At 38.9% G+C, this 24,914-nt stretch overlaps 1 protein-coding gene and 1 long non-coding RNA gene across 12 annotated transcripts in view; one reads left to right on the forward strand and one right to left on the reverse strand.

Annotated features, from left to right (window-relative positions):
• The window catches only part of LOC123848138 (uncharacterized), a 46,048-nt gene extending 33,247 nt beyond the window's left edge, over positions 1–12,801 (reverse strand). For 2 of the 7 annotated variants that reach the window (XR_010406211.1, XR_010406208.1), the window contains exons 1-2: positions 12,599–12,792; positions 10,835–10,906 (exon numbers count right to left, since the gene is read on the reverse strand). This is a non-coding gene — a long non-coding RNA (uncharacterized LOC123848138). Of the gene's footprint in view, positions 1–10,834; positions 10,907–12,598 lie in introns of all 7 variants that reach the window. The other 5 variants (XR_010406210.1, XR_006791679.3, XR_010406209.1 and 2 more) reach the window with 4 other exon arrangements.
• Positions 12,223–24,914, forward strand: part of DIAPH2 (diaphanous related formin 2) — a 961,567-nt gene continuing 948,875 nt past the window's right edge. For all 5 annotated transcript variants that reach the window (XM_054508614.2, XM_045880234.3, XM_054508619.2 and 2 more), the window contains exon 1: positions 12,223–12,606. In XM_054508614.2, the coding sequence (XP_054364589.1) occupies positions 12,475–12,606 (132 nt within the window). In that variant the 5' untranslated portion in view covers positions 12,223–12,474. The remainder of the gene's footprint in view (positions 12,607–24,914) is intronic.

Genomic DNA, 24,914 nt, shown 5'->3' on the forward strand with positions numbered 1-24,914 from the left:
ATATACTACTCCTTCAGTATTCCTCTCCTTCATTCATTGCCACCTCCCTTGCTGGTATCTTGTTTCTCTTTCCTCTTATAGCCCTTCTGCTCATGACTTGTTTTCTTCTACCTCACTGGTTCTCAAACTTTAGCATGCATCAAAATCACCTGGAGGGCTTGTTAAAACACAGATTGCTGGATTGCAAACATAGAGTTTCTGATCCAGTAGATCTGGACTGCTGCTCAAGAATTTTTAGTACTAAGAAGTTTCCAGGTGATGCTGATGCTATTGGTCTGGGGTCTATACTTTCAGAAGCACTGTCCTAGCTCAACACTGTTTATATTAACCATCTGTCTATCTCTCGACTTGTCCTCTAAGCCCTTTTTTGTGAATTGCCTTGATGTGCAAAGCTGGCAGGTGTGGCTATGGATCCTGACTTGCCATAATCACCCAGGGCCAAGTCTTTAAATTAGAGCCAATGATCTTGGCAATGTGCTCTTTAGAGGTAAGATCTCAGAATCTAGATGTAGGATTTATGTTCTAGAGCTCTTGAAACATATTTCCAAAGTGTAGTTCACTGTCCAAATTAAGCTAGTTCAGCATTCTAGAAGTAACAGTGAGGAAGAATAAATGAAATTCTAGAAAATGAAATGCAGGGGTGCCTGGGTGGCTCAGTTGTTAGGTGTCTGCCTTTGGCTCAGCCTGGGATCGAGCCCTCCATCGGGCTCCCTGCTCAGCAGGAAGCCTGCTTCTTCCTCTCCCACTCCCCCTGCTTGTGTTCCTTCTCTCCCTGTCTCTCTGTCAAATAAATAAATAAAATCTTTAAAAAAAGAAAATGAAATGCAATTTACTCCTGAATAACCAAAATAAATGTGGTCTCTCATATTCATATTCATTTTCCATGTGTGTCATTATTAATGTGGACATGTTTGTATATGTATATATTAACATGATAAATAAAAGATTTATCTATGTCTATATCTATTTGTGTGCTTTGTGTATGCTTTTTAGTATATAAGGATATATCTAAGCAATCCTTAACTTACTGTAATTTGCATGTCATAAACCTCTAGCATTTAGAGTAGGCTTCTAGCACACAAATAAAATTATGGAAGTCAGTCTACTTTCTGATACATTCTGAGTACTGCTCCCCATAGTTCTTAGTTTCAACTTGGCACCTTGGACTTGTCTCTACCCTATATAGACCCTCTACTCTGTATCTGGTCCCAGTACACCAGGAGAGACTTTCTTGGAACAGGGAGTGAAGGGTTTACATTACTACATCTGGCAAGATGGAAAGGATAATGAACTAAGAAAGGAGGGAAGAAAGAAGAGAGACAAGTAAAAGAGAAAGAAGCTGACAGAAACACACGTATATGTCAAGAGCAAGTACGCTCTATGAAAAAAAACTAGACTTTTTCTTGTTTGGCTGGTGAACTGTTTCTGAAAGCAAGCAATCTTGTAGTTCTGAGCAATGTTAGCTTTATTTTAATGTATGTATAGTCTTTCAAATGTGTATTGTTTCCGAAAAGAAATCTGCTCATTGGTTTCCTGATTTGTTTTTAATGTCACCAAAGACCTCCTCCTTTCTGATGTTGCTGCTGGCTATCATCTCTTCAAAATTAACGTATGGTCTCTGTTATTGCACTTTCCTAGATCCCATCTTACCTGTCTGAATTTTTTTCTTAGCATCCAGCCATCTCCCATAAAAAATATTTCTCCTCTCAGATTCCCAATCTGCATTCTAGTATCATGGTATCATTGCCATTCCTGTCACACTGAACTGAAATCTCAGAACCTACCATGAGTAATAAACTGCTAAGCTATAACCTTGGATTACTACTTTCCCCTTGTCCACACTTAAAATGAGCTTTCAACAAACTTCTTTCTTTGGTTTTCATAACCTTCCCCACTCTCTTTCTTGGTGATCTTACTTACTACCACATCTTCAACTAATATTGCTATGTAAATGACTCTAAATAATCTATCTCCAAACTTTTTCAGAAACACAAGACCTAATGTCTAATGATGTCTTCATCTGCATATTTTGCAGGAACCTGAAATGTGGCATCCTTCATACATAACTCAGCATTATATTTTTCAAAATATATTTCTCCTCTTTGATTCTCAATCTGCATTGCAAAATTATCACTCTCCCTGTAACTCAGGTTTGAAACCTCAGAATTATCTTCTACTTTTCCCTTTCCCTTATTTCCCATATCAGGTCAGTAGATCCTATAAATATGATCTGAGAAGTCTGTTCCTATCTTTCCATACTTTCTTCTACTGTCTTATTATTGCATGTCTATCACTGAAATATCTTATTAACTGCCTTGGGTCCCTTGAACCAGCCCAACTCAATTATGCATCTCATATCCACCAACCAACAAGTTATGGATGCCTCCAGGCTGTTTACCATTGATTTTCCTTCCTCCCTTAAGATACCTAGTTATGATCCTGGCTGTAACTTGCAAACTCTTGAATCTGTAAGTCAAATCTAACAGGACTACTTTAGACCTTTGCACTATGTTTATTTTTTGAGTCTTGGTTTTTCTTAGCAGATTTTTGCCTTGGCTCACTTTTCTCCCTCCTCCTTTTCTGGACTATTTTGGATATCTGCACTAGGTCAGGTTCCTATAACTGGCAGTCAGGTTGAGCGAAAGTACTCATTCTCCAATAAGAGAATGACTTTTGAAAGTGGTGTCCTAATTTATCTCCTTGTCTCCAGTGTGTTATCTTATAAACCATTCTACATACCAATGCCAGAGCACTGTTCCTAAAATACAGGTCTAATCATGTGTTTTTCCTGTTCATATATTTCTGGCAACTCTCCACAGTTATGGAATAAAATCAGAATGGCATTCAAAGTCTTCCTGATTTGGCCCCTCTTTCCCAGCTTTATCTCCCACTATACAGTCATAAAACCTACCTTCCAGCTCCATTAGATGACTAATCAATTTCCAAACCCAGCCCACATTTTCCTTTCTCTAAGCTTTTGCTCATGTTGTTCCCTCTCCCTCAAAAGCCCTTTCCTCTAATTTTCAACTTTTGGGGGTCCTACTTATATTTAAAGGCATAGCCTTTCCATAAAACCTTCCCCTTTCTTGGGGCACCGGGGTGGCCCAGTTGGTTAAGCATCTGCCTTACACTCAGGTCATGATCTCAAGGTCATAGGATTGAGCCCCACTTCGGCTCCCTGCTCAGTGGGGAGTCTGCTTCTCCCTCTGCCTTGGCCTCCTCCCCCCTGCTCATGCTCATGCTCTGTCTCTCTTTCTCTCTCTCTCAAATAAAATCCTTAAAAAAGAAAACCTTGTAAAAAGAAAAAAAAAAACCTTCCCCATCCTCTAGACATCTGTAATATTCTTTTGCAGTCAGATGAGTTCTTGTCAGTTGCCTCGACAATATCCTAAGCCAAATGAGATCTTGAATAGTGTTATCATTCATTTATCCTTAGCACCATGCCCTAGACATATTTACTACTCAATATTTGTTAATATAATTCAAATGATATGTATAAGTTCTAATATGCTAGCTAAAATCTTATTACTTTATAGTCTTATATTTAATCACAAAAAATAGTGTAAAAAGAAAAAGTAATCTAATGACAGTTATATACTATTGTAGGATCACACATAGAGCTTTACCTGCAATGCAAAAGCTTTATTCTGTAGATTAAAAGTCTTTTCCAAAAATTTTCTTAAAAATTCACGTGCATATCTTAAAGAAGGCTTTCTGAATGAATCTGATGCCAATGTAGATGCCATTTAGCTTCTAATATGTTGGAACGGAAGACTTAAAAATAAGTAGGATAAGAACTATATATTTTCCACTACTGTATTAGGTAATATACAATTTAATGTAATCGGTTAATGGGTTGTCCTGTTTAGTCTATATAAACTCCTAAGAGTTGTTCTGGTACATAATGTATACTTGATTAAATATGGTGTTTGTGGTCATTTCCATACATCAGGCTCTGGGTCAGAAAGAAATTCTTATATCATTGTATAGCAAAATCAAACCCTGAATTTCCTGCTTTTGCCAGGAGAGGAAGGACAAGATTGGTGTTCACATGAGAATATCAATTCTTTGGAATGGTAAGTAGGTATATGCTTGTTATTGTGTGTATAGCAGGGGAGGTGGCTTAAACAACTGATTTGTATTTATGCTAAGGAACAAACAGGTAATAATGAACAAATAAAAATTGATGTGGAATGGATGAACCTTGAAAATATTATTCTCAGTGAAAGAATCCAGTTAATAAAACACCATACATTTTAAGATTCTATATGTGAATGCCTAGAAGAGGGAAATCTAGAGAGACATAAAAGTGGGTTAGTGGTTGCCTTGGGTTGGGAGGGGTGTGGTTTGGGAGGACTGAGGAGGGGTTATGGTTAAAGACAAGATTCCTTCTGGTGTGATGAAAATATTCTAAAATTGATTGCAGTGATGGTTATACAACTCTGTGAATATATTAAAAAAGCTGAATTGTACTCTTTAAAAGGGCGAAATGTATGATTTGTGAATTATATCTCAATAAAGCTGCTAAAATTTATGTGGGAGAATATATAAAACAAAATAAACCTTTTTTTTTTTTTTTTTTTTAGACAGAGTGTGTGCACATGTGTTGGGGGGGAGAGGCAGAAGGGGAGGGAAAGTGAGAAGATGGGCTTGATCTCACAATCCTGAGATCATGACCTGAGCCAAAATCAAGAGTCGGACACATAACTGACTGAGCTACCCAGTTGTCCCAAAATAAACCTGTTTCTAAGACTTGCCTAACTACTGATACCTAGATATGAAAACAAGTTATTATTTACAGATGTCAAACATGTCTTCTTCAATTTTCATGATTAATTATATTTTGAAAAGGTCAGAGAATAAACCACAAAGTAAAAGAGGCAATAGGTTTTAGTTGCATAATTTTAGTCTCACTTTTGAACTACATTTATCTTCAAGACACTGTTTATACATACTGATTTTTTTCTAAAAAAACCCCCTCAGCTTCTTAAATAGCCTCCCTATTAACACCAATGTGTGTTTCTCTGATCCACATAGTTTAGCAAGCAAATTGAAAGTTTTCCCCTCACTGTTTATTACTATACCTATGTCTTACTAACTTATAGACTGGACAATTATCATTTATGATCTGTTAAGCCACTCTTAAAAATTGCTTTGGGACTTTGGTTAACAGGGAAGTCTGTTCTTTGTTAGAAGCATATTTTCCATATAAAATTCAAAGGGTTGGTTTTCAGTATACTGTATAAAACCATAGGTGGTATGATTCTGGGAATTCTCAGTCTCTATTAGTCTCAACACTTTCCCCAAAAGGAGAAATTGGTACCATAGTCTTTTGGACTAATTTTTGTGGGGCTATGTTTTAGCTGCCTGGCTTCCAGCCCCAATCCCTGTAATCATCACAACTGAACACATTAACCTTTACTTCAGGTAAGTGACCGCTATTGGTCATTATTTTTTCCAGGCTTTTTCTTGTTGTCTACTTTTTCTTCACTGCGACCGATCTTGTTCCTAGTCAGAGAGGATTCAAGGAGGAGTATTTCAATAGTTTGTGGCTTAGCATCAAGTGGACCTATCCCTTCTGGTCCTACTGTGATCTCACAGACCACTTAAACTGGGTGTCTGTTGCCATCTTTTATTCACCGGTATCTGCCTTTCTTTGTAGATTTCATCTGTTATGCCAATTTCTTTAGGTCTGGTGCCCTGCCTTGTTTAGCAGTGTCTTGCCAGACTGTTTAAGAGACTGCTAATTTGTTTCTTAATCCCAATCCCCCATCAGTGGATTCCTGCTTATCTGCCTATTGCCTGCCAGCAGACTGGATTCTATTCTCTGCCTGCCTGCCAGGACATCCAATTCTGGACTTCTAGAGTCTAGCTGTTTGCCTGCTTATTGCCTACTGTTACACAACCCTTCATTCTGCTTTACCAGCCTGCCCAGACTCTTCCTGTTGGTGACTACAGGAAGCTTCTTAGCTTTCCTGTCCTGCTGTAATTAGTCTCTTTAGTTTTTGGGTACCAGGCTCCTTGGCATGGCTGTCTGCAAATGACAAATACCTTGAGATACTATCTCCCAGTTTGCTACTAGGTTTTTATGTCCTTGGGCCAACATTTTAGTAATTCTTGTCTATTCTTTCTTTTCCGTTGTCTCCTGTATATAATCTGTGGAGAGAAACAGTTTGTTCCTTTATTTTTTTAAGTTTTTATTTAAATTCTAGTTAGTTAACACAGTGTAATATTAGTTTCAGGTGTACAATACAGTGATTCAACACTTCCACACAACAACTGGTGCTCATCACAAGTGCAATCCTTAATCCTTAATCCATCCCCCCACTTCCCTTCCAGTAACAGTTTGTTCTTTCTAGTTAAGTCTGTTTCTTGGTTTGCCTCTCTTTTTTCCCCTGTTGCTCCTTTCTTTTGTTTCTTAGATTCCACATATAAGTGAAATCATATGGTTCTTGTTTTTCTCTGACTGACTTATTTCATCAAAATAAAAAGCTTCTGCACAGTGAAGGAAAAAATCAACAAAACTAAAGGGCAACCTACAGAATGGGAGAAGATATTTGCAAATAACATATCTGATAAAGGGTTAGTATACAACATCTATAAAGAACTTACTGAACTCAGCACCCATTGTGAGTTCAACCCCCATGTGTGGCAAGTTTACTTAAAAAATTAAAAAAAACCCCAACACCCAAAAACCAAATAATCCAGTTAAAAATGGGCAGAAGACATGAACATTTTTCCAAAGACATACAGATGGCCAACAGACACATGAAAAGATGCTCAGCATCACTGATCATCAGGGTAATATGAATCAAAACTACAATGAGATATCACCTTACACCTGTCAGAATGGCTAAAATCAACAACACAAGAAAGAACAGGTATTGGCAAGGATGCAGAGAAACGGGAACCCGTTTACACTGTTGGTTTGAATGCAAACTGGTGCAGCCACTCTGAAAAACAGTATGGAGTTTCCTCAAAAAGTTAAAAACAGAACTACCCAGTGATCCAGCAATTGCACTAATAGATAATTACCCAAAGAACACAAAAACACTAATTCGAAGGGATATATGCACTCTGATGTTTATGGCAGCATTATCAACAACAGCCAAATTACAAAAACAGCCCATGTGTCCACAGATTGAAGAATGGATAGAGAAGCTGTGGTATATATACACCATTATAAGAATATATATATTCATATGATGGAAAATTACTCAGCCATAAAAAAGAATGAAATCTTGTCATTTGCTATGATGTGGATGGAACTAGAGTGCATTATGCTAAGTGAAGTAAGTCAGTCAGAGAAAGACAAATACCATATGATTTCACTCATATGTGGAATTTAAGAAACAAAACAGATGAACATAGGGGAAGGGTTAGGGTTAGGGAAGGGAGAATAAAATAAGTTCAAAACAGAGAGGGAGGCAAACTCTTAACTATTGAGAACAAACTGAGGGTAGATGGAGGGGAGATGGGTAGAGGGATGTGATAAATGGGTGATGGGCATTAAGGAAGGCAACTTGTTGGGATGAGCACTGGGTGTTGTATGTAAGTGATGAATCACTAAATTTTACTCCTGAAACCAATACTATACTTTTGAATTTAAATTTAAAAAAAGAAAAAAAAAGTTATTCTGCATGCCACTGCCAGACCAGCTCCTTACTTCTTTATTTTATAACATTCCTGCTAAAGATCTTTAGGCATTACTACCACTATGTCTTACATTCAAATCTGTTTACATTCTGGGAAAATGCTAGTAGGACAACCATGTTTCCTACTGTTATTCAACATCTATGTTCTTAGCATTCTACTCAAGCCCCACTGGCCCCTCAACATCATTGGTCAGTATTGTTTCCATACCATTCTATATGTTGTCTTTTCCTTACTTCCTTTCTTAGCTTTGCCTATTCACATCTGATTTCTGCTTCATACCTCAGCAGCTCAAGTTCTACCTTCTCCTTGAGAACTTCTTCATCTATTCTAGGTCCAACCAATCTCACCCCTTTACCATGTTATGTTGAATTTAGAGTCAGTACCTCCAATTTAGGCAGCTGATTTTCTCTTACCGTTTCACAAATTTGTTGTTTTATAGTAGATTTTATAGCTATTAATGGCAGGGATTTTCCATTTCACAGTATGTTTTATTACAAGTGTTTGTGTACCACAAACAGCACATTAGCAATTGGTAAATAGAAGAATTATGTGGAAGTCCAGTTGGTTCACATGTGAATTTTCTTAGCACTTTAAATTTTGAGGTGATGAGGAGCAAGCTTTCTCACAATTAAGCATAAATCCTAGCAATATATGAAGACTTTAAGAAAAAAAGAAGAATCTTGCACCAGACTCTGCCCCTTCAGTATGACTGGTATAGTGGCTTCAACAACCTCTAAGTTCCTTACATTAAACTATCTGGTGAAGCTGTGACTACTGGTAGTGAAGCTGTGAAGACATTTTACCACAGATTTTAACAAGTTGGGTACTCTTTAGATTTTTTTAAAAAGATCTATTTATTTATTAGAGAGAGAGAAAGAGAGAGCACAAGTTGGGGGGCAGAGGGAGAGGGAGAGAGAGAGAATCTCCAGCAGACTCCCTGCTGAGCCCAACACATGGCTGGATCTCAGGACCATGAGATCTAGACCTGAGCCGAAACCAAGAGTCGGAGGCTTAACTGACTGTGCCACCCAGGCACCCCTCAATTAGATTTTTAATTCTGATAAAGATAATATCTATTAAAAGTTAATGCCCTTGAGGATCCACATCAGGAAGGAAGAAGCATGAAGGCTACCAAGCATTGAGGGTTGTGATGATGGAGCAAATGCCAGTGGAGATTTAACCTTGTTAAATTTTACTTGTTTTTGTTAGTGCTCTGATTATAAAGTTGCACTGGATTTAAGTGATCTTCCCTAACCATGTTTCCCTAGAATCCCTGTTTTTCCCAGTGTGCAATTCTATAGAACAGGAGATTCTTCAGGAAGACATATGTAACATTATAGCAGAATGTCTGGTATTTTTTTTCTGTACATCTATTTTGGTGTTGGCACACAGTATATGCTTAATAAATAACTTACTAAAATAACTTTACTCTTAGGCAAATTTTATATCACAAATGTTTTTCCATGACCCTAAAGGGGGTTCTCATTTCTGTCTAATCCACGTTTCCTTTCATTTCTTTATTAATGACCCAGATCGTTTAGAAGAGAACATTCAGCAGAAGGGAGACACAGAAAACAAGAGGGATAATATGAGGCTCATCAGAAACCTCTGGGGTAACAAATGACTCTAAGGTCAATTTGAAGAAAGACAGAACCTAGCAGCCTTTTATCTTTCTTTTCGCCTAGGGCTCAGTTTTTAATGTTAACTGGATGCTAAACTCATGAGAAGCCAGAGGGAGAGACTACAAGGTCAGCGGGTCTAACATAAACTTTTGATATCTCGACTGATGTTAGTAGCCTCCTTCTTTTTTCAGCATGAGAGAAAAGAGATCTCTCCATCCACCAAGCTATCTGTGTGTCCCAGGAAGGTAAAAACAAAGGAATGTATGTGCAGTGAGATCAGCCCTAAGACTGTACTTGGTGAGGTGCCTGGTTCATAATCAGTGGACAAATCCTTGCAGGACAGTAGTGGTTTCTTTCATATATTAGTTTCCAAGAGAGACCAATGACCTTGATGTAGGAAGGAAGGGTGTTGTTTAATTACTGTTTACATTACCTGAAGCAAAATGCTAAAAAACAAACATCAAGAATTAAGATGGGGCCGAGGTAATCACAGTAAAGTCAAATGTAAGCCATATCAGGAAGAGATTTTTTTCACTTTTTGCAGTAAAGATTATGCACCTTTTACACATACCTTTAACTAACTGGATTTCAAATGTAGCTTCACTTGGCCTGAGGATAGTGAAACCCAACCTTATATTCAAATAATGTCAAACCATTTTCAAGTTTATTTACATACTCCAAACAGGCCATTTGTATTATAATGCCTTCTCCCTTTTAAAACCACACTAATGAGACCTAAAAGTCCTTCATGATCTGGAAACTGCTTATCTGTTCCACTTTTTCTCTTGGCAACAGAAGCCTTCTCCCCCCAGATGCCCTCAATTTCTTAACCATAGGGTCTCTGCACATGCTATTGTCATTTCCCTTGCCTGAAATGCTCTTCCCCCTCTTTCTTTGCCTTGTAATTGCTCAACACAGTTTTAATATGCTTTCCAATAGCCTGAAAACCCTATAAGAGCAAGCTATATCTGTCTTGTTCACTATTGTATCCACAATGCCTAGCACAGTACCTAATATTTAGTAGGCTATCAACAAATACTAACTTTAATTATACCTTTAAGACTTAGCTCAAATATCATTCTCTTTGGGAAGGTGTCTTGGAACCTTGACATTCTGGTGGTTTACCTCCCTCATGTGCTCTATGAGCTCCCTGTTCATATCTGTTGTCCTGAAGTGCAGTTCTTTAATCGTCTGTCTCTCCCAGTAGACTATGAAGTTCTAAACGGCAGAAAGTGTGTCCACTTCATTCTTCTAACCCAGAACACTCTGTATAGCACCTGGTATACTCTAAGGAGCTTAATAAATACCCATGCAGCAGATTATTGATCCATGTTTGAGCTTGGAGGATTCTCACCCATATCCACATCTCTTAAACAGGAATTGGATGAAAGCATTGGGTAAACAGGTCATGTCTTTCTGTAGCATGCATTTTTACTCAATTTTTCAGGAGGGGAAACATTTAAGTTAAATCACATATGTGTTTGTGTGCATATAGTGAGTTGAGTTCAAAATATACATCAAATTTTAAGATAGAAACTTAGACAAAGCAAATTTACCTTAGGGCTCCTTGTCCACCCTGTCTGGGAGCATGGATTTTCTCTTCTGTGTTGTTTTGGGTAGTTTACCACCTGCATGATTAAAAAGAAAGTTAATGATAATGACAGCCAGGATTAAAACTGTTTTTAGATAATATTATGTTTTTTTCACTCTACTGTCCCAGTTAATTGCCTCATCATATCTATAGCATGGTCAAATTTATTGTAGTGCACTCCCAATAAATATGCTCATAAACAAATTAGATTTGCCATAGTTGAATTTAGGTTGAAGGGGAGGGCAAAAGAAGTCATAGCCTGAAGATATCTGAGTAACAGACATATGGACATGTTAGTAGACTTAGTATCTGAGGCTACACTTCAGGCTTCACTAGCATATGTGCTCTTATTCTATGATGGTGGTTCATTCAAATCCTGCTCTGCCCCTGCAATGGTCTCAGTGTGAACACTATTTTTAGAGGGCCCTGTTTAAAAAAGATGTTAGAAATATAGCCTGGGCCTCTTCCTGACAAGACAAGCACTAAAGACTAACGATGCTTACAGTACCCTGCTGCTGCTGCACAAAAACACCTAGCATTTGTGTAGAGATTTACGTTTTAAACAAAGCTTTGACACACATGATCTTACTCCCCACAACAACCCTAAACCTAAACTAGTCCCAGAAACTGAAAATAGCACTCAATCCAATTGCTAGCTCTCTATAGGTGTTTTAGTTAAAGAGCCTTAAACTGCTCCCCCTTCCTCCAAGATTAGGTAGTGGATGCCTGCTGCTTCTACTACCCAGCAGCATGGGAATAAAGGAACGACTGTATTTCTTTGATCTCAAAGCAATCATGGCAATACAAAGCACCCCCTTCTGTCCACTTTGACCCATACAGTCTGTCTAGGCAATTAATCAGTGCTCCCAATGGTAGTTTTCCTATACGATGCCAGCTGTCTTGCCAATCTACCCCTCCCACAGAGCCTAGCAGGACCACACCCCCAGCAAGGCGTCCGTGGGGAAGGTGCTCTGGCCTACACTAGGGGAAGCGGATACTCAGGTACACCTGCCAGTTAAACTCATACTTGAGTCCTTCCGGGCCTCAGTTTCCCCATCTCTAAAATGGGCTACACCTCCTTTCTCTTGGCTAGTTCCCTTCCATTTCACGCTGAGCCCCTAGGAAGTGAAATCAGTGCTTAACCGCAGCTTAAAGTCCTCTCCTATCCTCTGGCGCCCGTCGCTGCGCTGGGCATGCTCAGTAGCTGAGGCCCGCTCGGCACTGGGAGTAGGAAGCAGCTTTCCGCGCCCAGGCGGCTGACTGCGGGTACTTTGATGAATCACGTGTGTCGAGGCCCTCTTAAAGAGATAGGCACCTACTTTCCCTCCACCCTTAAACACCGCCCTGAGGGCGGCGGCGCCAGCGACCGCGGTAATTGCAGCTGCTCAGGGGCAGGGCTTGCCCCAGCGCCGAGTAGTGGCAAAGGCGTGTTGCGTCGGGGGTGCCTGGGAGCCGGGAGCCTGAAATCGGCAGCTCCCAGGCAGACACACTCTCACCAGGAAGAGGTGATACCGAATCAGCTGGGGCAGCGGGACCACCCCGAGGGGCTTCCCCAAGTTGAGGAGAGGTGGGGTTACAGGTCACAGGTGATAAGGCCAGAGAAAGATGGAGCAGCCCGGGGCGGCGGCGTCGGGAGCGGGAGGCGGCAGCGAGGAACCCGGTGGGGGCCGGAGCAACAAGCGGAGCGCGGGGAACCGGGCCGCCAACGAAGAGGAAACGAAAAACAAACCCAAACTGGTGAGTGCTCCCGCAGTCCCCGCCGGCCTTGGGGACATCGAGAGCCCCGGGATCCTCCGGCTGTTGCGCACGGGGGAACCCGGGGCCCCCTCCCAAGGCTAACCGCGATCTGGCTGTGCTACTCCGGGAGCCGCTCAAGGAGCGGCCACGCCGAGGCGCGGAGACGGCGTGGGGGCGGAAGAGCACCCCCTTCTCCATTTAACCCCTTTCTCACTCTTACCATTCCGCGAGGCAGTGCGGAAAGGAGAAAGGCCCCACCCCAACTTGGGGAGACTCCGAGTTCCTGGGTAGGGTCTGTTGTTTGTCTAACTTGTGGGCACGAATATTCCCGCGATTCCTTTCTTTCCCACCTCAGTCAGTTGCTGGGTTTTGACTCTTAATACTTAAGTGTCCGGGTAGGGGAACCTCTTTTCTTTTCAACCCAGATACTTGGGAGCCCACCCACAGACTTACAAACCAGCCTCACCCTTAAAAACACAAAGCGTAGGCTCCTAGTCTTTGTACTTTACCAGAAATCTAAGGAAGAGTCGCCTACGTGCGCTTTTTCCCGTTGCCTCTTCCCTGTGCTCACCCAAGAAACATTTGTAAAAGTGGGGGGAGCGTGGGAGTTCGAGGCTGGGTGAGGTACCACCAACTGTTGTGTATATAATAGAGTCATTACAGTACTTCCACTTAGTTGATTAAGAACGCTCAAAAGCCCTAAGACTGCACAAGTTTCATTGCCCTGAAAGTGTGTGAACCAATGGTAGCAGTCCATTTCCTGCCACTGACTTAATGTGCCGAGGAATGTAATCTATGGGGCCTGGTATTAGGTTGGGAAATACTGGAGTTTCCTCAACTCATCAGTTAAAAGGGTTCCTCTTTTTTTTTTAGTTTATATGAAAATGGCTTAATAGTGAAATTTAAAAACTGGTAGCATTAACAAAATATATTGACTGCAGTCTATTTTTCCCAACCATGGCAAATATGCAGACGTTTATCAATAAACGTTTATAATTTGGGTGGCATGAGGGAAAATAGTTTTCCTGCACAGATTCAGCAAATAAATCCTGTTTGAAGGTTCTTCCTCTGACTCTGAAGTACAAGCACATGTTGCACATTTAGTTTTCAGTTTTAACCAGCAACTTGTTTGTGATAGGGGAGGAGACTAGTGACATTACTAAAGCCTTTTCTTATGGCATCTGATCATTTGGTATGTACCTGTTGCACTTCTCTCTTTCAGTTTGCCTTTCAATTATGGATTGTCCTTACTGGTCAAAGTATTATTTCATGAAATACACAGATTTCCATTGTGTAGGGAAGGGACTTAGTGGGGTAGAATAAAATGAACAGTTTAAAGTCTCATCAATTCCACCCTAACTTGAGGCAAATTGAGAACTTGCTTACTTGATATGTCCTGTTAACCTAGTATTTACAAATGAAGAAACTGTTTTTTGTGAATTGTCTTTGCTGGCAGAGGGTTAATGGGTTTAATAGGTGCCCCCAGCATCATGAAACTTAAGTTTTGTGAGTGTATCACCAAAGTTTAATATATTTAAAAATTCTGATATGATTTTGAAATTTATCAGTTGTGGTAAATATTTCCTTTTTTTTATTTTGACCCAGTACAAAACTGTGATTTAAACAATGATTAAAAGTTTCAGCAAAAGTAAAAGTGAACTCAGTGTCCATGAATAGTTTGGTACATCCAGCAAGAAGCTTCTACTTTTAGGAACTACACTTTCAAGAAAGCACTTATCTCTGTTGGTAATAACAGTTTGATTATATTCTTCCTTTCCCTTTGGTATTTGTCCTGTTTCATCTTTTATGTTTTACTTGCTTTGACGAGGTAACTAGATCGTTATGAGATGGTATCACTTTCACTTACTAGCTAACGGCGTTCAGTGTTGAACATAGCTTGATATAGTAGAACACGTATTTGAATCCAAGAGTTTGTTACTATCAATTGGAACTTTCTTTTTTGCTCAGATTAACTTCGGAGCCTTACATGATTTTACAAGCAGATGTGTCAGAGTTAATAAAAAATTTAGGAAGACATTTCAGCACATTTTAAGGCAAGCAAGTTGACCAAACAACAAGACTTGGTAGACTTTTTTTTTTTTTTAAATAAACGCCTTACTCATTATTTTAAGTTGCCTTATTGAAGTGCTCAACATGTTCTTCTAAGGCTTTTTAGGATGGAGTTCATCTGCGGTTCTTAACTTAAAATATTGCCAGTAAAATAAAGCTTTATCTAGACTTAATTTTATTATTTTGAGTATTATGTCATTAATCACTGTAATAGTTCTTAATTGTATATGTATATAAAGGAGTTTTGTGAGATTATAAAAGAGAGCTATATGATCTTAGAAATTATTTGTGTAGGTGATTGTGGGGGATAGGGGTTCTTAAACTCCTGAAATTGTATGAAAAATTTGAGTGTATGTAGGTACATTCATTTTTCTGGGTCTCATAGTTTTCATCAGTTTCTCATAGGCACCTGTCACCGATAGAAGCCTAAGAACTATTAGGTTACCAAAGAGAGAGGGTAAAGGAAATGCCAGTTGATTCCACTCCAAGTTACTAGGGAGGGGAGGAGGTCAGTGATGAAGGGAGAAGGAAAATAGTACTGATCACACAAATGATTGATATTGAATATTATTCATCTGGGAGTAAAAAGATAATTAGATAATGTCTATATATAGTATTAGCTAAGATGAAAGTTTCCATTACATAGAAAAAGTAACAATACTTATAGTGGATTCATTACAGTATAAGGCTTGTGATTCAGTTTTCATTTAGTTCCTCATTGTTCTGGAAAACTGGAGAAGGAATGTATGTTTTCTGTTGAGAGGAACTACTCTAATTTATATCTCAACCTTTTGATGGGTATTAGAATTTTTTTTTGATGGGTATTATAATATTTTTCAAAGTGACATTTCAAGACTTTAATGACTTCTGTTTAAGACTAAATCAAAATTTAACAGAACTTAGTTTAATTTTCTTCATCTGTGAATTCTCATAATGACCCTTTTTGATTCTTTTTACTGAAGGCAGTCTTCTCTTGAACTTCTTCTCACATTTTGAATAATGCATTAGTAGTAAAGCTTTGTATTTTATGTAACTCTTTGGTTAGGCCCAGATTGTAGCATGTCATCAAGCAGCATGAAGCTTAGATTAATTAGTAATTTGGTGTCAATCATGGAGTGTATTTTGTCAAATCTAGTAGAGCTCTAGAAGTATTATGAAGGAGCTGCATCTTGAATCCCACATATTTAAGGCAAGGGCTTGACCATTAAAAGAGGCCATTGTTAAGGTAGAACTAACACCCCTCACATGTTTTTGCATTTTGATTTTGTGTTTCTGTATCATTCCTGAAGCCTTTTGTTCTTTAGATAGTGGAGTCAAATTAGTAACTTGATGTAACAGAAGTTAATTTTTTGGTTATTGTATAACTTCCTGGATATTTGGTTTGGTTTTTTAAATGAATAAATCATGTTTTGATTTAATTGATACAATGGTGAATTTCTTGGAGAGGGGTGCCAGAATGGAGGCAGGAAGACCAGTTAGGAGGAACAGAGTGGTTGATGTTTAGAGACCTGGATTCCAGTTGCAGCTCATCTACTCATCCATTTACTAGTTCATCTATTTACTAGGCATATTTCTCTGCACTTCAGTTTCCTCCTGCCACTCCATTGCCTCACCTTCTTGCCACCCACACTGAACATCTTCACCAAATTTGAAATATCCACCTTGTGTTTCTCCTTTATAAATCTCACCTGCCTTTCACAGCCCAGCTTGTGTCTCAAAATTCCCTCATTCTTTCATTAAAACTTCATTGATTACTTCAGCTTACCAAAGGGTTTTCCTTATTCTGAATTCGTAACTATTGTGAGTCTGAATGTTACATGCTGATCTTGTATCTACAGAGATTTTTTTTTTAAGATTTTATTTTATTTGACAGAGAGAGAGAGACAGCTAGAGAGGGAACACAAGCAGGGGGAGTGGGAGAGGGAGAAGCAGGCTCCTGGCCGAGCAGGGAGCCTGATGCGGGGCTCGATCCCAGGACCCTGAGATCATGACCTGAGCTGAAGGCAGATGTTTAAAGACTGAGCCACCCAGGTGCCCCAACATTTTTTTTACTATAGTATTTTTTAAGAACCAGGCTACCATTTTCTTTCAGTTTATCAATTTGACACATTTAAAATTTTTGTTAAAAAATGTTTAATAGACGGATGCCCGGCTGGCTCAGTTGGTTAAGCATCTGCCTTCGTCTTGGGTCATGATCCCAGGGTCTTGGGATAGAGTCCCGCATCGGGCTCCTTGCTCAGTGGGGAGCCTGCTTCTCCCTCTGCCTGCTGCTCCCCCTGCTTGTGCTCGCTCGCTCTCTCTCTGACAAATAAATGAAAATCTTAAAACAGACTTTTATTAGATATCTTTGGCATTCTGCCTTGCCAGGTAGCTTGCTGTTGTACAAATAAGGAAACTGAGTCACTGATATGTTAAGGGGACTGACCTAGAGATAAGTTTAAAATCTATCACTTCTATTACAAAAGGTACTTGTAGCACTGAGTTATTATGCTTTAGGGTCTCTGAAAGTGAAAAATTACTCAATCTCTCTTTTTGGAACCATTAGAATTATAATCCACCTAGAGTTTACTCCAGGTACCAAGAGCTCTGGCAGTAGCAGTATGTCATTGAAGTGAAATCCTATTCTTTGCCAATCTGGTCCCAAAGAACACTTTAACAGGATACTTTGGCTAATTTCCATGAATCAGCATGTTTGGTTAAATATTACTGTTATCACTAGCACCATGTGGATTATTATTGAAGACCCAACTTACCCTATTCCTATATTCAGTCTGCCATGCAGAAGAGACCAGTTCCTTCTGTCAGATTTGGGGTGTTTGATATGCTATTTTGTCTTAAGACTGAAGAGACTAAGATGATAACCAGGTGACTTGAAATAATAGTTATATACTTGATATCCAAGTGGGCATCTTGTAGGAGATACCCATTAGACAGCTCAAAATTGATGCATATAAAGGAAGGTTGAGATATATTTTACATATTTTTACATATGTTTTACATATTTTTACATATATTTATTATGACTAACAGATGTGAACTCATACTAATTTAAAACTTAGTTATCTGATTAGGTTGAATTTGTTTCAGTCTGATTGATTTACTCTGACATAGCTTGAGCAGACATTCAAGTGAATTCTGATTTTTGCTTGCTTATGTGAGGTGGCCTGGGGAGAGGGTATTGGTGCCTTTCTCATGAAAGAATGTGGCAAACAAAATTCTTACTAATCACCACTTACACGGGCTTTTGTTTAATGAAGGTTTTTCTGTATTGCTTTTGGGAGAGTAAGCTACCAAATACTGTCAAATTGTCCACCAGTCTCTCCTGCTGTTAAGGCTCTATATAGCAGTGCCTACTTCATGAGAGAAGCTTCTAGGTGGCTATTCATGCAGGTCTATGTAGGAATCCAAGACTTCATTACAAATGTATTATTTCCCAAAGGCTATTGATTCAGTCACCTGGTAATTCTGGTAGTCACCCGGTAATTCTGGTAGTCACCCAAGGGAGAAAATAGGTACAGCCCTAAATCTGTTTGTCATTTTGGGATAGATATCCACATGCTTTGGTAAAGATTTGGTCATAATTATGAGGAATTTTTGTCTATCCTTAATTTGTTTGTCTTTCACCTAGCTAAAAGTAAAAGAGATAAAAAATAGTCACTTTATTTGTAATATGGGCTAGTTAATATGGCCTTTTTTTTAAACATAAAAATTTGCAAACATACTAAAAAGTAGAGAGGTTAGTGTAACGAATCACCATATATCCATTACCCCCAATCTAGCAGTTATATAGATTTTCAGCATTTGCTTTTATCCATCCTTTATTTTTTCCTTGCTAAAATTTTAATGCAAAACCCAGATATCATGTCATTTTGCTCCTAAACACTTCAGTGTGCTTTTCTAAAAATTACTTTTTTTTAATGTAACCACATGCCACTGTTGCATCTTAAAAGAATAATGTATTGCTTGTTATCATATAATACTAAACTCATATTCAAATATCCCTAATTGCCTCAAAGAATAGAGATTTAATCTAATGTGTGCCTAATTAATATACGTGCCACTGAGCTCCTTAAACAAATACAACTTAAAGTTAATGGTGAAATTTTTTTTAAAGATTTATTTTGAGAGAGTGTGTACATGTGAGTTGGGGGAGGGGTAGAGGAAGAGACTCTTCAAGCAGACTCCCCATTGAGCGTGGAGCCTGAAGTGGGGCTTAACCTTAAGACCCATGAGATCATGACCTGAGCTGAAACCAAGAGTTGGATGCTTAACCGACTGAGCCACCCAGTCGCCCCAAAGTTAATGGTAAAATTTCATTTAAAGTTACTCCACATAAAGTGCTATCATAAAGTGTCAACTCCAATTAAGTTCACTTCTGTCTTTAGTTCTTTTTCTTAAGATTTATTTTAGAGAGTGTGAGTGCATGCGTGAGCAGGGGCAGAGGGAGAGGGAAAGAAGAATCTCTTAATCAAACTCAGCATGGAGCATGGAGCCCGATGTGGGGCTCAATCCCAGGACCCCAAGATCATGACCTGAGCCAAATCAAGAGTGGGACACTTAACTGACTGAGCCACCCAGCTGCCCCTCTGTCTTTAATTAGAAGTATCTGGAAAGGTTATCTATGCAAGTGTGGAGACTCCATAGAATAGCTACTATGTGCCATAGAAAAGAGACCAAATTAAGACTTTTGGCTCGGGTGCCTGGGTGGCTCAGTTGGTTAAGTGACTGCCTTCGGCTCAGGTCATGATCCTGGAGTCCCTGGATCGAGTCCTGCATCAGGCTCCCAGCTCGGCAGGGAGTCTGCTTCTCTCTCTGACCCTCCCCCCTCTCATGTGCTCTCTCTCATTCTCTCTCTCTCAAATAAATAAATAAAATCTTAAAAAAAAAAAAAAAGACTTTTGGCTCCACTCACTGGTTGGGTAATCACTCATTCTTCATTTTGCAATTTGTGAAGTAGGGTGGGGTTTATGTATAAGTATTTTCTTCCCAGGGAAATGTTGTAGATAGTTGGGCAAAGGAAATGTGTTCTTGAGTTCTTGGATAAAGGGTTCATATAACTCTTTGATATACACACACACACAGCTAAGTATATGTTGCTAGCTTTAGTTTTTATTTCGCAAATGCCAATTTGGTAATTGAGGTGTCTGTCTTTGGTTTTTAGCCACTTTAATATACTCTAGGTTGCTGAATATGGATAATTGGATGAGCAAACCTTTACAAAGAACTCTGAACTATTAAGTTTTCTTATTTAGATATTTGTGGGGTTAAAATTGAAAACCAGGCTACACTAATGTGGTGATGGAGCTGGGGATGGGTGGAGTGGGTAAGTATGAGAAATCAGCTTGGGCAAAAAGCCTAGACTCCACACAGATTTACTAAAGAAATTGTGTAACCACTACTTTCCAGACAGCAGTTTAGTTTTAGCCTATACAGTATCTCTGTATTGAGACAGGGCCGTTATTATACCGGGAGGCATTAGGCATATCATTTCCTGAATTTTGGATTCAAGTAGATTTAGACTAGTAATCTATTTCCACTCTGCAACTTCTAGGCTATTTACTGATCCAATCAGGTGGTAATTTTCCTCAAACCAGGAGATGAGTGATAATTGTTGGGGCTGGATCATTGTTGTAGCATGTGTTTGTTTTGTTTTGCTGAGGGGAGGAAAAGCTGTGGAGGTATTGTTTTATGCGCTTTGAAATCCATCACTGATAATATTTCAAATGCTTAACAGCATATTATGCTGGCCGAAGCTGTTTATGAAGATTCAATATGTAGAAAGCAAGACCTTGTATAGACTCTACACTTACATTTTGAAGTTGTATGTATAATAGAGATCTGGGCCACTACACTCAAGGATATGAGACCACAAAGGTCATGTCACATACCAAATCACGTGCTCAATCACAAGACTGTATCTTCTGGGGGCTGTTTTCTGTAATTCACAAAAAGGTGCCATATGGACTAGCGACTGCATTTAAACTAGATTTATTATATTTCTTATATCTTTATATTGTTTATTTTATTCTCATACCTGATAGGAAATTCAGCAAGGCACAGGACTTAGTGTAACGTCTCACTTAGAATAGGTATTTTCCATTTGTCATTAATTCTGAAAAGAGTATAAGGTGTTTATTTATGTAATATGTTATCTTGACCCTGACTACATTTGCCTTTAAATAATTGCGGTCCTCAGTTGTAGAGGGCTGTGTTCTTGAGGACCTAACCTACAGGTTCAATATGTTGATTACTTTTTTTTTTTTTTATGAATGTTGATTACTTTCTCTAACTTAAGGTTCCTCCCTTTCTGCACTCCTTTCAGTGATTTTCTTGACATTGTTGTTCCACAGTGCTTCACATGGTTACAGATTGTATGGGTAAAACTGCATTTTTTTTTTTTAAAGTTTGTGTCATAACATCTATTTTCATTTATGTTATCTATAAGGCAAGAACCTATAGAAATTTAAGATGGGTTAAAATAAATTTGGCAGAAGTATTTCCTCTAATGTGCCTTGCAGTCTAGTACCTCACATTACAAAATCAATGTTTTCCAGAAGAGTCAGTGTGTACATAAAACATTCGTGAGTAGAAATAATCTTTTCTTAGGCTGACCTCACAGCTTGTTTTTCACTGGCAGTGCGTTAGCTTACATTTTTCCTCCCCTTTGGTTGAGGAGCTAATGGTCTTTAAACAAGCTATTAAAAGGAAGAATGATTTTACAGTGCAAAAAAAAAAAAAAAATGGCCTGGATATTCTCCATGCCGGTGGTTTGGCTTTTCATGTGTTTGTTTTACTAAAGCGGGCTAACCCATGTTTTCTTATCTCTGAATTCTTAGGTTTCCTTTTTATAGCCTATACTTGCTTAATCAAGATGGTCTTGTGAATTTCTGTGAGATCCAAATCCTCCATCTTTATATGGCTGAGTAGGTCTGAGACCAAATACTAAATTTTAAGGGACCATATCTCTGTATAATGGAATTGAGGCATTAGTTATATTTTAAAGTAGGAGTTAAGCAGGGCTCTGGGCCCAGTTTATCACACTCTTCCTACGAGCTCTATTGTAGCTAGTTGTGGATCAAGATAAGTTATATTACATATCCCTGCTTTCAACCCCCTCCCTTTAAATAATCTATTAACACTTGCATGTTTCTAACTCTGATCATCTTACCCCTTGTTCTTTTTACTGGTTTCTGTGAATATTATTAGTGGTGTATCCTCTTGCCTGGCCACAGAAATAACATGCGGAAGGATGGCCATTGGATGTGAAATCAATTACTGAATGTGACAGACATTTATTTAAAAGTATTTCCCATCCACATCCATCATCAATCATGCTGCCATAAACTAGTAGAAATTGCATTTTTATCCTAGTACCACCACTTTGTGTTTTTACGACTTCACATTTTGTAGACTCTGAGAGTATTTCATAAGCTATAGAGAGTTGAAATAAGCTAAATAGGGTATCTAACTGATCTTAATAAGTTTTATTTTAAGAGTTAATTTCTGGCAATTTAAAGAGATTATATAGAAAGTAAGCTGACTACTTTTTAAAATGTAACTCTGGCCAGGTCATTTATCTTTTCTCTGGGTGTCAGTTTATTCTGTAAAATAAGGGAGTTGAAATAAACCGTCTTAGTGGTTCCATTCAGCTCTGATGTACGGGGAGTCAAAGGTTATTGACAGCTGTAATGAATCTTCCGTAACATAAATACATTACATGTGGGTTCTGGTTAGATGAAAAGTTGGCAATTATGAAAGATGACAGTTTAAGTCTGAACGCTAATGGGTGAAAATACCAGTTAATTTTACTGTTCCTGGGGCCTGAGTTAGCCTAGTTCAGTGAAGGTCACATTAACATTGTTTTAACCATGCATTGTCTGAAGGGCCCTAGAGAATGCTGGCTTTGCCCTAGGTCATCCTAATCCTTGGGTGGTTTCCTTGGTTCACTGACCAAGTATAGTACTCAAGCCTGCCCAGAGGTGTTTCTCAGTAATGAACGATATCATATGTTCCAGTTGCTATTCTAAATGCCTTGCATATATTTGTCAAGAACTGTTAAAGGTCTGGGATTTCATCCTGCTTATATATCTGTTGCTGTTTCATGAATGATTGCAGAAGACTCAAAGACTCCTGGGTGAGCAACAAAAGATGGTTTATTATTCATTGCAAAAGCAGTAGCTATGTCATGTCACGCTAATTCACTGTGGTCCTAATTTCTGCAAGGTAGACCAGGATGGATGCCTACATGGGTAGTCAGTTGCATTACAGGAGAGGAACACTGAGTTTGGAGGATTTACCACTTTTATGGTAAGCAGAAGCAAGCCTGCTCTTTGGGGAGGGGTGGTATTATTACCTCATGATCAGGTCCACTTGCTTTATTTGCATTTACTTATTTATTTTAGAGAGAGACGGAGAGGAGGGGCAGAGGGAGAGAGATAATTTCTAGCAGACTTCCTGCTGAGTAAGGAACCCAATGTGGGGCTTAATCCTATGACCCTGAGATCATGACCTGAGCTAAAATAAAGAGTTGGATGCTTAACCAGGTGAGCCACCAAGAGCCACCCAGGGTCACTTGCTTTAAACACAGCCCTCAGAAGTAACCTGGCTAAAGTATTGTCTGGGCCTTTCAGTCTCAGGGCCTTTCTACCCAGTAAGAATGTACAGGGTTGCTCAGAGACTGATGGTGGATATCCTCCCCCATCAATAGTGACTCATTTTCAAGAAAGGATAAGTAACTAGCCCCATGACATACGGTGGTGAATTTGGAATTGATTCAAGACCAGTGTGACTATGAAATTCATGTTTTTAACCATTTTCTATATTGTCTAAGACCCTAAATTTCAGACTGGCTCTAAATTGACCTGAAGACCTAGTGGTTCTCTAGACTGGTGATGGTTGGACGTGGCCTACATTTGCACTATGCTTATGTAAAATTTAGAAGACCAAGTTCAAGGGCCATTCATTTTAGTGCCACTGATAATCAGTAGTTAAAATTCTTTGAATCACCGCCATGAAGTAGTAGGTCAGATATGTGACCACTTGCTAAAAAATAGCCATGAGGATAAAAGTGATATGGCTGTGGATTTTAAGGATATATGAACATAATTCTTTTTCTTTTTTTAAGATTTTATTTATTTGACACAGAGAGACAAAGCGAGAGAGGGAACACAAGCCCGGGGAGTGGGAGAGGGAGAAGCAGGCTTCCTGCTGAGCAGGGAGCCTGATGCAGGGCTCGATCTGTTTTATTCATCACATTAGGCAATCTTTGTTTTTTTAATTTATTTTTAAAGATTTTATTTATTTATTTGACAGAGAGAGAGAGACAGCGAGAGAGGGAACACAAGCAGGGGGAATGGGAGAGGGAGGAGCAGGGATCCCGATGCGGAGCTTGATCCCAGGACCCTGGGATCATGACCTGAGCCAAAGGCAGATGATTAATGAATGAGCCACCCAGGCACCCCTATGAACATAATTCTTAAAAATATCAACTGGCCTCTTAAATAATTTTGTGGTCAACACAAGGCCTACTGTGCTTTACAACTATGGCATATTGCGTATGATTCTCTTTTTTGTCTTTGTATGTTAGCCACGAAGAGAGTAGCTTCTGAACAGGTTACACTGCAAGCCAAACTGACAGCTTCATCTTTTAGTTTCTGCCCATTCCCCTTTTGTTTGTTTGTGAAATTTTGTGTGAAGTAAAGCTGCTTTGGAAAAACTAATGCTATCTCCAATACACAAGTACACGATATGCATTGTTTCTTGTTTAGGGGAGTGCCAAGAACCACCTACCTTCTGCTGCTGCTTGTGTCTGCTTTGCCTAAAGATTGGCTGCTATAAAAGTGTGGCATATTCAGCCAAGTGCTATCTTTTTTAATTAGGCTGCTGAAAGTGTTGTGACAAACTATTTTTGTGTTGATGTGTGACAAGTAATAGAGTCCTAAACTATGGGCTTACATGTCTAATACTATGGAAGTGTGTATATGATTTGAGTTCTAGCCCTTCAGTCTTAATCTTCATCCTCCCAAGAGGAAAAGGGAGCTTTTAATTAAAAAATGTGATGAATAAAACAGATCATGATTATACCAGTGTATGCCTGGAAATCAGGCTATTTCATACTTATGATCACTAACTTTAATGAGTTAAAATTTCTGTGTTGGTTCTTTTCATAGAAATGTATAATAAGTCTGAAACCAGGAGGTAAAGGACATCTTAAGCTCACATAATGATATAAACATAAC

This window comes from Mirounga angustirostris, unplaced genomic scaffold, assembly GCF_029215605.1.
Source record: "Mirounga angustirostris isolate CCGP_5_RB_7025 unplaced genomic scaffold, mMirAng1.0.hap1 SCAF_11, whole genome shotgun sequence".
NCBI classification, from domain to species: domain Eukaryota; kingdom Metazoa; phylum Chordata; class Mammalia; order Carnivora; family Phocidae; genus Mirounga; species Mirounga angustirostris.